This window comes from Tupaia chinensis, unplaced genomic scaffold (genome assembly GCF_000334495.1).
Source record: "Tupaia chinensis unplaced genomic scaffold, TupChi_1.0 Scaffold146177_1, whole genome shotgun sequence".
Classification (NCBI taxonomy): domain Eukaryota; kingdom Metazoa; phylum Chordata; class Mammalia; order Scandentia; family Tupaiidae; genus Tupaia; species Tupaia belangeri.
Window position 1 is genome coordinate 1389401 of NW_006206032.1, and position 13408 is coordinate 1402808.

At 41.8% G+C, this 13408-nt stretch overlaps 1 protein-coding gene across 2 annotated transcripts in view; it reads right to left on the reverse strand.

Annotated features, from left to right (window-relative positions):
• LTBP1 (latent transforming growth factor beta binding protein 1) overlaps positions 1–12298 on the reverse strand; it is a 269142-nt gene extending 256844 nt beyond the window's left edge. The window contains exon 1 of one of the 2 annotated variants that reach the window (XM_014584279.2): positions 11918–12298. In XM_014584279.2, coding sequence (XP_014439765.1) covers positions 11918–12140 — 223 coding nt within the window. In that variant the 5' untranslated portion in view covers positions 12141–12298. The remainder of the gene's footprint in view (positions 1–11917) is intronic. The other variant, XM_027768415.1, reaches the window with a different exon arrangement.
• Between the last annotated feature and the right edge of the window lie 1110 nt (positions 12299–13408).

A 13408-nucleotide genomic window follows, 5' to 3' on the forward strand; every position in this document is an offset into this window, starting at 1 on the left:
ATATGTGTGTGTGTGTGTGTGTGTGTGTGTGTAAATATACATACATACACATACATACATGTGTACATGCACACCCCTCTTAATAATTAAAATTGGTTCTGATATTCTGCTTTTATACAACAGATGCAAAATTAAGCATAACTCCTAGCCAGTAAATACTGGAAGTATATACTGCATCACAAAAATGTCATTACAATGTCTATTTTAAGTCCAGCTTCCTTCATTTTACTCTCACCTGGGAGCCCAGAGGTAAATTACACAACTAACAGCAAAGGGAACAGCACAAAGCAGGATCAAATGTTATAATCATATATCACTGGAAATGTCCCCATCTATTCAAGATGATTGCTTTTCCTCCTGACCACAGCTTTTGGTTCCAAAATGTATTACACTGTTTAAATGCTTTCACCCTTGCCAGCAGGCTTGGCAACATGTGAGGGCTTCCTGTGTAAGCAAGTGAACTCCTCAATAAGGAGGATGATCCCCTCTGGCACAGAGGACATGGTGCTACTATGATGTCCTGGCCCTCTGATAACAACACTTAACATCGTTTTGTGCAAAGTCTAACCTGCCCTGAGCAAATCTTACATATGCACAAGTAGAGAACTCATACCGAAGTAACAGAGTGGAGGAACAGCGGAAACATCCTTCGGTATCTTTGTCAATACTACTGAGCATCAGATCGGGATCAGGAAATGAAGGAGCTAGTTTTTGTGGTACAGAGGGAGCATACCCTACCCATGCTCCAGGAGACATAAGCACATTCCCCCAGTCCTCCACTGCATAGCACAGGAGATAGGGTTTAAGAATTAGCAGAATAGGAGGCTGGCAGGTAGCATGGATGTTAAGGCACTGGCCTCCCACATGGTTGACTGTGGTTTGAGTCCCAGATCTGGTGGCTTGCTTTCTGACTTTCCCTTTCTCTCTGATCAAATTAAAAAATAATAATAAATAAAATTAAATAATTATTTTTTTTAAAAAAATAATTAGGAGGAGGATTTATCATCTTTAGAAAAAGATCAGGTCTTCAAATCAATCCAAGGAACCCATTATACATTATCAGCCTTTTCCTTAAGAGCCTCAGAACATCTCTCCAAGGAAGTTCAGCTCATTATCTTAATCATTTTACCAGCACTGGTGTTGAGAATCAGAGAGGTGAGATAGCCAGCCCAGAATCCCGGAGCCAGTCAACAGCACACAAATAACATAGTAAAAGACTAGAGCCATAATAGGAGAAGGAAAAGCAGCAAAGGTAGAACCATTTGAAATGGAATATAAGGTTCTTCCTTAAAAGACTGTCAATATTTAGATAGATACAGGAGTGGCAAGCCTGAATTCCAGGTAGCATGAACAGCTGTGGTAAACGCAGAAAATTCTAATCACACTTTGCCAGGAGGAGAAAATACAAGGCAGATAATGATAAAACCAAAACTCCATGCAAAGTGTGAAGGTGCCCTGTTCATGCATCCTGTGGTGAGTGGAATATCCTCCTTTCTGTGCCCCTGAACTCTACAGAGACTTCTCAGTTGATTATTTCACTTCTGTGATTTTACTGACTAAGAATAATGACGCTATATCAGGTAAGGTCTGGGCATGTCCCCAGGACATGGGTCTCTGCATGTATAATTTACTGTCAACACAAATGCATTCGGGATCTGCAAAGTGGGGCACAGACTGTGCTGGCACTTGGGGATACCAAAGTAGAGTAGGCAGGTTCTTATTGTTCTCAAGCAGTTTAGAGAGAAGAGGAAGAAACTGACAAGCGACCAGTACAGGACATGAGGCTTTGCAGCATGATCGTCACTTGGCTGAGTCCTGGAACAGTGGGCGATTGCCCAGGCAGATGGAGTGGGGTACACCTGCAGGCAGAGAAAGTCGCATGAACAGAGGCTCAGAAGCACAGAGGGTCTGGAGGATCTAGGGACCGCTGGTGTCCCTGGATGTTAACTTTGGCAAAAAGGGAGGATTTGAAGTGGAAGCCATCGTAGAGGCCAGGTGGGCAGGCAGCAGCTGATCCTTAAGGGCCCCTCATGCTATGCTAGGCAGTCCGGACTTTTCCAGAGATCATGCTGTGTGCTCAAGCTGCCAGACAAGGAAAGAACACACACTCCGGCACTGTGTACAGACGCCAAGGAAACCAGGAAGGTTATGTGTTCCACACTAGGCTAGCCTAGCACAGCCCCTTTAAGGAGCCCCATCTGCTCCCATGACACAGGCCAGGCAAGGCTTAAAAGCAACAATTTATCACACATGCCTATCTCAGGATCCAGCAAACTGCTAAAGCCTCTCTTTCCTAAGGTTCATTTTTAAAAACTGTCCTGGCGAAAGATATACTTCCTTATGCTGCCACTCTGCCACCTTTGCTTTCTCGGCCTCAGGCATCTTCCCCTTCAACCAAAGAAAGCCACATTTTCTCCTGATTTGGGTTTGCAGAGTTAACCTATTGCCCCGATGTCAACTAGCCCCTCAATCTGTGTTTCCAAGCACCCTCCTTCACCCAGCACCTTCTCCTACACACTCACACACACACACACAAACACGCCTGTACTCACAAGCAGGAACCAATTTTATTTCCCTAATTAAAAGCAAGCTCCATACCAAAATCATATGATCTGACTTACACAAAAGAATGTTGGAAAAAGAGGTGACACCACTTTCTCTGCCAACTCATTTCCATACCTAAGACCTTGTACTTTTTAACATACATCACCAAGACTCTTTTTGCCATAAGACTCCTCTGCAATAAGACCCTCTCCTTTTTGCCAAACTGAACCTGCAGAGACATCAGAGATCCCCAAATGCTCCAGACCCTTGTCCAGAGCACAAAATCTGCACGCCTCTATCTTCTGTGTAAAAAGGGTCTTTATCCACAGACATCATTGATATGACTACCTGATACAAAACAGGCCAATGAAACTTAACCTGAGACGCCATGCAGGAAAAGTGAATGAATGCTCCTACCACCTTTCAGGGGTACTCGACACTTTAGACAAAATAATAACGAGCATGGTCACATTTTATTCAAGACTCTACTCAGATGTGATCTCTCTAGAAGCCCCTCCCTGAACTATCTTAAAGTAGCAATCTATACCTTCCCCAACTTTTTCTTCATAGGATGTATCACCACTCAACATGATACCACACGAACTATTTCTCACGATATATTTTTGGCATACATTTGACAATGTATACACATGCTCTATTTCATAACTTTAAAACTGTTTAATTGTGGTAAGATACATGTGACAGAATTTACATGTATCTACACATATGGCTCTTAACCATTTCCTAGTGTGCAGTTCATTACTGTTAGGTATGCTTATACCATCTTGCAACCAGTTTCTAGAACTTTATGTTGCAAAACTGAACTCTACACTCACTAAACAACCACTCCCCATTCTGCCTTCCCTTTAAACATGGGCTGCCCCCAAATCTGAAAACTGTAGATACCTTCATCATCTTTCTGTGAATAATTTCCACTTAGCAAAATGTCCCTCAGGGTTCACTGATATTCTGGTCATCTTGACATTTTCTAATGTTCAGGAGGGCAAGGTCTTTGTCTATTTTGTCCATTACTATATCCCTAAAGCCTAAACCAATTCCTGGCAAAGGGCATGTGCTTGATAAACGCATATTAAATGAATGGATGTTCCTAATAACAGCCTTTTGGGGATGCTCCACGGTTGAAATCAAATTTTAAAAAAGGAATGCTCTCCTTTATGACATTTATTCAATATTAGAAAATAAAATCGGTAAGACTGAATATATGTGAGAATAGTTTCTTTGACAAGCTCTTAGGCATTCACAACCACTTTCTTTCAGTATCATATCAAATTATCTTTGAAAATATAGCAAGTCAGGCTATGAAGGAGAGACACTGTATGTCCCCACTCAATATATACCGAGTGTCTGCACTCTATGGCTGAAACTGACTGACTCGAGAAACACAGTAAATGGATGTGAATACCAGATACTGTGTGTGTGAAACATTAGAGTCTGAGGAAGGACATTTAGAAGAAAAATAGAGAGGCAAAGTATTAATAGGACAAAGAAATGTGGTATTATCTGTTAAAGATAATTTTATAGTTTTATCAACTGGACTAGGGAGAAATGTTCACATGTTGAAATATTCATTTTGTAAGCTAAATAATGTGATTGCATATATAAAAGAAAATAAAATTATAAATAATTAAAAATAAAAAATAAGTGAACATTACTAAAAAGCAAAAAAAAAACAAAAAAAAAGAAAAGAAAATATATCTGTAGAATGTATTAAGGGAGAAGCATATTCACCAGTTAATTCAACAGTGACACATTGTCATTTTCACTGGTTTTTGTGGATAACATGGAGGAGTCTAGATAATGACAACTAGTAGAAAGTGAAACATTTAGTGTCTGAACTAAGTGGCCAGAAAAGTATCTAAAAGCTTCCCCTCCTTCTGATGGTTTATTTAATGACTCACTGAGAGGGAGCATTTTTCCCTCCCTGTGAAAAGAACCTATATTATGAGTTTAACAATGTAAACTGTTACTATTCCTCAAGAAAGCACTGTGGTATCAAGCTGGTTTTGTGCAACCTACAGGAGGTTTCTAGCGTTGGGCATCAGACAAACCTCAGAATGGTTCAAAGGAATTGGAGGTTTCATTCATTCGAAATCTAACTTAGGGGGCTGGCCCTGTGCCTAGTGGTTAAGGGGTCTAGATCTCCCACACTGACCACAGTTCAAATGCGGGCCCAGAGGCTTGTAAAAACACAGCAGGCGTGTCTGCCTTTATGCTCGGAGATCTCAACAGGATGGAGAAATGGAGGAGAAGGAATTGCAGCATGACCACACTCCATCATGGAGTGCTTCCTCCCTCTCTTTTTCTCTCTGGAGAACCCATACTCCTTCTGGCAATAAACAATAAATAAATAAATAACAAAAACTTACTTGAGCCCAGCCTCAGTAGCACATTCTGGTAGACACTGCAATTCAGAGGCTGAGGATGCATGGGAGGTCTGTGTTTGATCCCTGGCCCAACCTAAACAAGCTAGGTACCTGGTCAGTATCTATAGTCTACTACCTGGGAGGCTAAAATCGGAAGGAGGCTGACAACATGGTATCAAAAATTTTGCTCCCTCCCCTTCTCTCTCCCATACACATATAAACCAAACCAAGAAAAAAATGCCTTATTTGGTCTCTTAAAACACTAGAATCGGGCCAGAAGGTGGCATAGTGGTGGACTTCAAAATGGCCAACATGATTCGAGGCCAGTGGCTCCAAACTTAGGAGGGGCACATGTGCATGTTCTCCCCAAAATCCCAGGAGGAGAATGAAGGAGAAGGGATTGTGGTATGGCCATTCCCCAGTGGGGAAGTGAGGGGAGGGTTGATTTCTCACTTTCCCTCTCACTGTCTCTCTGGTAAGCATACATGCCCTATGTCAAAAACCTAAACATACACACACACACACACACACACACACACACGTTCTCCCACTCCAGCCCCAAGGCATAGTGGTTGAGGAAGCTGGATCACAAATGGACAACCACGGTTCAAACCCCAACCCAAGCAACTTGAAAAGTATGCTAGGTCCACGTGCCTATGAAAACGTGCCCCAAATTCCAGAAAGATGGAGAAGGGGTAACTATGCTCCATTGGGAGATGAGATGTGTTCTGTCTGTCCGTCTGCCTCTCTCACATACATGGTCTCCCACAATTAAAAAAAAAAACAAAACAGTGGGACCAGCAGTTAGCATAATGGCTATGTTGCTGAACTCCCATGTAGCCAACAGCAGTTCGAGTCCAGGACCCAGTGGCTTAAACTCACGCCAGGCATGTGTGCGGGCGTGCCCAAGATCCCAAGAGGAGAATGGAGGAGAAGGGATTTGCGGCATGGCCATCCCCCCTGAGGGGTGATTTTTCACTTTCTATCTCTCTGTCTCTCTCCTTCTTTCTGGCAAGCGCACACGCCCTATAGCAAAAACCTCTCCCTACCCCCACCCCCCCAAAAAAAACCTGCTATTTTTTTCCCACCTAAAAAAGCTGAGAGAACTTCTCTTTTTTTCAAAAGGATAAATATCAACTTTTCCTTTTCAGAGAACTTTCTTAAGTTTTGAATAAAATAAAATAAAAATCCCTATGCTTAAAATTCAAGGCGCTCCACAGCCTTGTCCTAACCTCCCTTCCCAGACTTGCCGTCTACTCCGCTACCTCCTATGCTTCCTACACACAAGTGAAGCTCTTCCCAGCTCCCAGAAGCCATCTGTGCCTGCTGGTCTCCAGGTTTCAACTCTAGTGAGCAAATTCTTCCTCTCGCATCACCTCTCCTTCACCTCTCCTCCCTCTACTTCCATCCATCTTTATTTAGGAACTTAACATTTCAAGTTCCACTGGCTCCATCAGTCTCCAGTAAGACACTCTGTACTTCCTCAGCTCTCACCATGAGACATGAAGGTACTTCAAAAAGTTTATAGAAACATGGAATTAAAGTCTGAGTACATTTTGATGCAAAAAGTAATTATAATCTATGCATTGTTTTTTCATAATTCACATTTTTTTCTTTTTTTAGATTTTTGACATAGGGCGCATGTGCTCATTGGAGAGACAGAGAGAGACAGAGAGATAAAATGCAAGAAATCACCCTTTCAGGGGGAATGGCCACACTGCAATCCCTTCTCCATTCTCCTCTTAGGATTTTGGGCACACATGCACACATGCCCCGCATGAGTTTTAAGTCACCAGATCTGGGACTTGAACTGTGGTCGGCCATGTGGGAGACCAGCAATATAACCATTATGCCATCTGCTGGTTCCATAATTCACATTTTCTATGCACTTTTTCTGTGAACTTTTTGAAGACCCCACATACATATTTAGGAGATGGAGAGAGCATGGTCAACTAAGCCAAAAATTAGCACTGACCTTCCTTCTTCAAGTATCCTGTCAGGTAAAAGTAACAGCTCCCTTCCCTGGCTCCTGCTGGGAGGTTCTACCTTCAGTTAGGTTTCCCTCTTAGAGGGAAGCCTTATAATTTGCTTATGTTAGAAAATAGAGCACTGTGTTTTGTATGTAATCACGTAGGACATGGTCACAGAAGTCGGCCTGGGACAGCCAGAGGTACCAGGACTCTAAGATAAGAAAGCGTGACTTAAAGTCGCCTTTAATTGATCCGTGAAGTGTTCAGTATTCATATGTGGGAACTACCTCTCAGAAGTAGTAAGCCTCAAGTTAAATAACATATGGAAATCTACCTTTTAAATCATCAAATACTTTTTTTCTAATTATTCAACTGGTGCTAATAGAACATGGGTCCTTCGTGACTCCTCAGAGAAAGCAGTATCACATAAACCAAATATGTTATTTTAGTAATCATGACTGCTTTTCAATGTCCCTACCAAGGAAGTTATGCCAAGTGAGAGAGACAGAGAGATAAAATGCAAGAAATCACCCTTTCAGGGGGAATGGCCACACTGCAATCCCTTCTCCATTCTCCTCTTAGGATTTTGGGCACACATGCACACATGCCCCGCATGAGTTTTAAGTCACCAGATCTGGGACTTGAACTGTGGTCGGCCATGTGGGAGACCAGCAATATAACCATTATGCCATCTGCTGGTTCCATAATTCACATTTTCTATGCACTTTTTCTGTGAACTTTTTGAAGACCCCACATACATATTTAGGAGATGGAGAGAGCATGGTCAACTAAGCCAAAAATTAGCACTGACCTTCCTTCTTCAAGTATCCTGTCAGGTAAAAGTAACAGCTCCCTTCCCTGGCTCCTGCTGGGAGGTTCTACCTTCAGTTAGGTTTCCCTCTTAGAGGGAAGCCTTATAATTTGCTTATGTTAGAAAATAGAGCACTGTGTTTTGTATGTAATCACGTAGGACATGGTCACAGAAGTCGGCCTGGGACAGCCAGAGGTACCAGGACTCTAAGATAAGAAAGCGTGACTTAAAGTCGCCTTTAATTGATCCGTGAAGTGTTCAGTATTCATATGTGGGAACTACCTCTCAGAAGTAGTAAGCCTCAAGTTAAATAACATATGGAAATCTACCTTTTAAATCATCAAATACTTTTTTTCTAATTATTCAACTGGTGCTAATAGAACATGGGTCCTTCGTGACTCCTCAGAGAAAGCAGTATCACATAAACCAAATATGTTATTTTAGTAATCATGACTGCTTTTCAATGTCCCTACCAAGGAAGTTATGCCAAGTGACAGCACTATTATACTCGAAGTACTCTAGTCGTGACAAGAATTCACAAGTTCTTGTCAGAGGAACTTAAGACTTTATAAACAACTTAAAAATCCCAGAAGGTCATCTTCATTATATCCCTATGAAATGCTAAGAATCTATTAAAACAACAACAGTGAACCTGCTGGCCCACCCAAATAGGGATATGTTTGCATTTTTTAAAAAGGCTGGGGCAGGGGAGGTGGGTGCAGGAGGGAGAGAGAGGAGGGGGTAAGGAAGGCAAAACTCAGCATGAAAAAAAAAAGTCATCATAATTAGTAATCTGCTTAATAGGAAACATTATTTAATGTAAACATTCTGTTACATCATTCCACCATCACCATTCATAAAATGCATTTATTTTAGAATCTCAGAATACTTCCCTTGGATATCTCCTTCATCTGAGCCTCACTTTGAGAGCCTCGTTAAGTGGAAGCTATACTTATTTCTCTCAAAGAATACTCAAAAACAGCAACTTACATCTGCTTAATAGCTGTGTGAAAAGTACCTGCTGCCTGCCACCTCTGTGAGCCCTGGCTCGCAGTTACCACACACCATAGGCCAACACCAAACAAGCATGGAGATAGAGGGAACTATCCCATGAGCCTGCCCAGAACAGCTCTCCAGAGATCTACAAGCGTTGGATGGATGAGGTGACCTGGGCCCAGAGAGGACAGAGAGCCAGAACATATGCAATGGCCACAATAAAGCCAGAATTTGACTACTGGACTCTCCATTACTTTCTCTCTCCTTCTCTATTACATCGCCCAGTCTTCTCATAAGACCCAACTCCATGAGGTCTTTCACCTTGACCCTTCTCTACGACACGATTAGCCTTGAGGAAGGTGAGTAAACATAGTGAAAGGAGCCCAAAGTTCTCATCAGTTGACTTGCAATGCATCTCAGGCAAGCTGATTTGCTCTCTGAACTTCTGTTTCCCTACGGGAAAGAGGATAATAACCGCATCTGTTCCATTTCCTTCTAAACGAAAATCAAAACTGTAAATCACTCTGCAGAAGTTCAAAAATTTTTTGGTTCTGATGATCTAAATGGATTATTTAATGAAGGTGCCTTAATCACAAGGTCCTTATGATCTTTTTTTATATTTTGACTTCTCAGAACAGGGGTCGGCAAACTCAAGCCAGATTCAGCCCACCCACTGTTCCCAAGATGCAGCAGCCACGTGTGCCTATAACTTCTGCTTGCTTTCATACAACGGCAGACTCATGGAACTGTAGGAAAGACTGCATGGCCCACAGAGGTTAAAATAGATACTGTATAGCCCTTTACAGAAGTTGTTTACTAGCTTCCACCTTTCAGTGCCCTGAAATATTAAAGGCCAAAGGGAATGGCTAGCAATAATGACAATTTAAAAATTTTCCTCTAAGTATACTGTTTTCCATTATATAGATTTATCTTGCATGTCAAAAGATTTCATATACTGTAAACAAATACAGAGGAAAAAAATTAACCAATCCAAAAAAAATTAAACCACCAATTGTAAGTAAGACAATCACATTAAACCAGTATAGTAAAAAATAATACATGCTTAAGACTGAATTTTAAATCTGTATTATTTTAAGGACCACCACACATAAGTTCTATGACATTGCCATTCTTCAATTAAAAAAAAAAAAAAAAACATAAAACGTGTTTCTTAAACTATTCAATATTTAGGCGAAAATGTAAACAAGAGAGGGAAATAGCTCAGGACAGAAATGAAATAGTTCCCATGATTTCCAGTGTGAAACTCTTTATTACCATGGTCACTCTTTAACACCACCACGCCTTTTTTTTTTAATTAAGCTACTGTGCCAATCCTTCTGTAGAGTTTTCTCATTTTAAAATGCTTTTTGTAAAGAATTGTGCTTCGTTTTATGTTTTGAATGGACTCTGTATCCTGTTCCTAAACATCTGGTTCGATGCCAGAAAGGAAAGTGTGTGACGTGTTTTAACAAGTCCACTTCCTCTGTTTCTCCAAGTCTTCAAATATTTAGTTTCAAAGTGAATACACTATAAGCCAAAAAAATGACCACCCATTCCATTATTCTGTCATTGCTACTGTAAAGGTTTACCATAAATGGAGGGGGGGGCAGATATCATGGATGGGGGTCAGGAGCAGTAAGGAAGGTATCCACGAAAAAGCAGGAAAAGCCAAAAAGCTCTTATAACCCTGTGGGAACTGCCTGTTCCCTTCCTCTGCAGACCTCTAGCTCTCCAAAAAAAAAAAGTCAGAAAATAATATTACATATTGCTGATAAAAAGTCCTAAGATCTTTAGAGACAGACTGAATTTGGGAGATCACTAAACGTAATCCCATCTATTTTATGGATGAGAAAAACTGAGGCCCAGAAACAACCGGAATGCCCTGCAGATTAGCTAGTTAGCAGCAAAACTGGGACCAGAATCCAGTTTCCTGATCATCAGTTCAAGACACTTCCCTTTGGACTCAGCTCCCTGCTCGGCTAAGCATAATGTGCCATTTGGCACGTAACAGCTAAATTCTTTTTCAGAATATACCCAAAGTACTTCTGCCACAGCCAGAAAGTTTACAACATGCTTTTAAATCATATCTATGGGCACTAGTTTTTCCACAGACAGGCGATCAAGACTGTGTCAACCTCATAAGGGTTAGGCATTACAATAAAGCAGAATAATAATCAAAAAGCTAATAAAGACTTCAGGCTGCCCTTCGTATTTTGTCTTGATGGAAATCAGTTCGAAATAGACACCCCTTTCCTAACCCCCTAGACACGCACTCCCAAGACTAAACAGCAATATTCCATAAAAAGACTAGATCTAGCCAGTGTTATTATCTGTCTGACATTTGGGTTATTCTTGTGAGTAACTCATAAAGTAATGTGGGTGTCTGCGATTATTTGAGTACACCATGGCAAAACCATAATTGGTCAAAAAATAATAAAAGACATTTTTTTCTGTGACAAAAATACTGTGTTGCATGACAACATGGCACTACGACAGCATGGAGGGAACGGCAATACTTTCTCCCAAAAGTTAAAAAAAAAAAAAAAAAGAATTGAAAAAAGCAGCAAGAAGCTTTTTTGCAGTCAGTAACTACCAGTTCATATTTAAAGTGTCTGCATGCTGACAGTAAGCGACTAGGACATCTCTTTCCCCAAATCCAGGTAATATATCAACCTAAAATTTCGTTGTGTTACACAGAGCAGAAATGTGGCAAAAGATACAAGTCTGTATCACTTTCAACAACCAAAGCACAAGTTTTTGACAGTTTTTAGAGACATCTTTGAGACCTTGGCTATTAATGAAGTAAAATTGTAATTTTCACCACCTTCCACATTTTCTAACATGAGTCAAATCAAACGCAAATCCTACTTATCCCTAGCAAATAAAAGTTAAGCTGTGCACATCACACATGAGGGTCTTGATCTAAAATCTATTCTCTTCGGTCCGACATACACATTCCCATCACCACACGGCTGCATAAATACTAAGCAATAAGGGGGAATATTGTAAGTGCTATTTCTCTAAGAAACCAGCAATCGGGTTTAAAATGACCATGAAGGCGATTTCAAAGGTCTCATGAAAGCAGCAGATTTGTACTTATAGACAGAAACCCATTCAAGCACAGAGCAGTGTGGATGGAGGGGTTGTTGAAATGCTACCATCCCATAAAACTCTACTCGGCAGGGACAGTGAGGGACCGTGGAGGAACTCACCCACTCGGAAGTTCGTGGCCGTCAGGGTGTCGGCAGCATGACCATTCTCACTAATGAGAGTGGTGGTGTTCCCCTTCTCACAGCTGTTCTGACAGCTGCCCTTGGTGCAGGTCACTTTACAGATGCTCGGAGTAAAGACCACCTTGATGCGGCCAGTGTGGTTACTCACTAGGAGTGGAGGCAGGGAGAAAAAGAACAACAAACACATCAGCTTAGTATCCATGAACTTGCCTTGGAAGGCTTTAAAAAAAAAAAAAAAAGAATAGGAAAAAAAGAAAAGAAAAGAGCAAGAGGGGGATAGAGAGAGCCCACAACCCGACAGGTTTAAGGAAAGAGGGAAGCCTTTAGTGCTCGCTGCTCTGTATCCAGTGGTGTCTCTGAAACAGGAGTAGGAAGCTTAGCAAACAGAACTCTGGGATGCACTCCAAAACCACATTTGAAGTCGAGTCACTGGAGTGGGATTACTAACCACAATGCTGCACTTTATTCACGGGCAGACAAAGAGCAATACGGAGGGCACGACAGATTAAAGAGCCAACCCCGACAGGCAGATAGAATACAAAGAGGTTGGCCATGCACCTAGTGGTGAATAAACTCCTGTGTCCTCAACTTGCATACTTTCCCTGTTTCTCCACTTATTAAGTCACTATTTGCAGCCCGACCCCTGGAAATGTTTTAGGCATGCGGCATGTCTGAAAACATCTGTCTCAAATCTCCTGGCACTCTCGGCTGAAGTGATCAAATCCTGTGACGCAGCTGCAGGAGCCCATTGCTTTTTCACAACTCCAGGGCGTTATTTCTCGGTATGAATTTATGCAAAATATATTTTGCTTTCCTGTGAACAGAGCCCGTCTAAGGGAGAAGTTAGGCCAGATCAGAGAACTAGAGGGCTGCCTGTATTAAAATACCATCCTTGAACTCTTCCTGTGCACAGATCACCTGGGGCAGGTATTTCTTTCATTCACATGGCCCTTTCTCAAAAACCAAATACTACCACCTGACCAGGCAGCCAAAGCAGCACAGTCTCACAAAATGGGCACCAGACTAAAAGTAAACTTGGCTCGCAATTCTGGCTCCACCACGGTGTGACTTTGGCCATGTCATTTCACCTTTTCTCCAAAATGTGAGAGAATTGGAGCTGATGTTTTCTAGCCAATTCAGACTTTCTATATCAGGGGTCAGCAAGCCCAGGGGCCAACCTGCTTTTGTAACTAACGTTTACTAGAACCCAAACACACTCGCATTTATGTATCGTCTATGGCTGGTTTTTTTGCTATGACAGCCAAGTTGTGCAGAGACTAGGTGGAGTCTCCCAGACCTGCCCCTTCACAGCCAAGTACCTATCTGTACTGTTGAGAAACTGCCCTACAGAAACCCTGTTTGGACTTCCTCACCTGTGACATGCCTCAAGCCAGGTCCTTCCAGTGGCCATGGGGCTTCCACAATGGGCAAAGGATGGCTGGCTCTGGGCCAGCCTTTCGACCACCATCT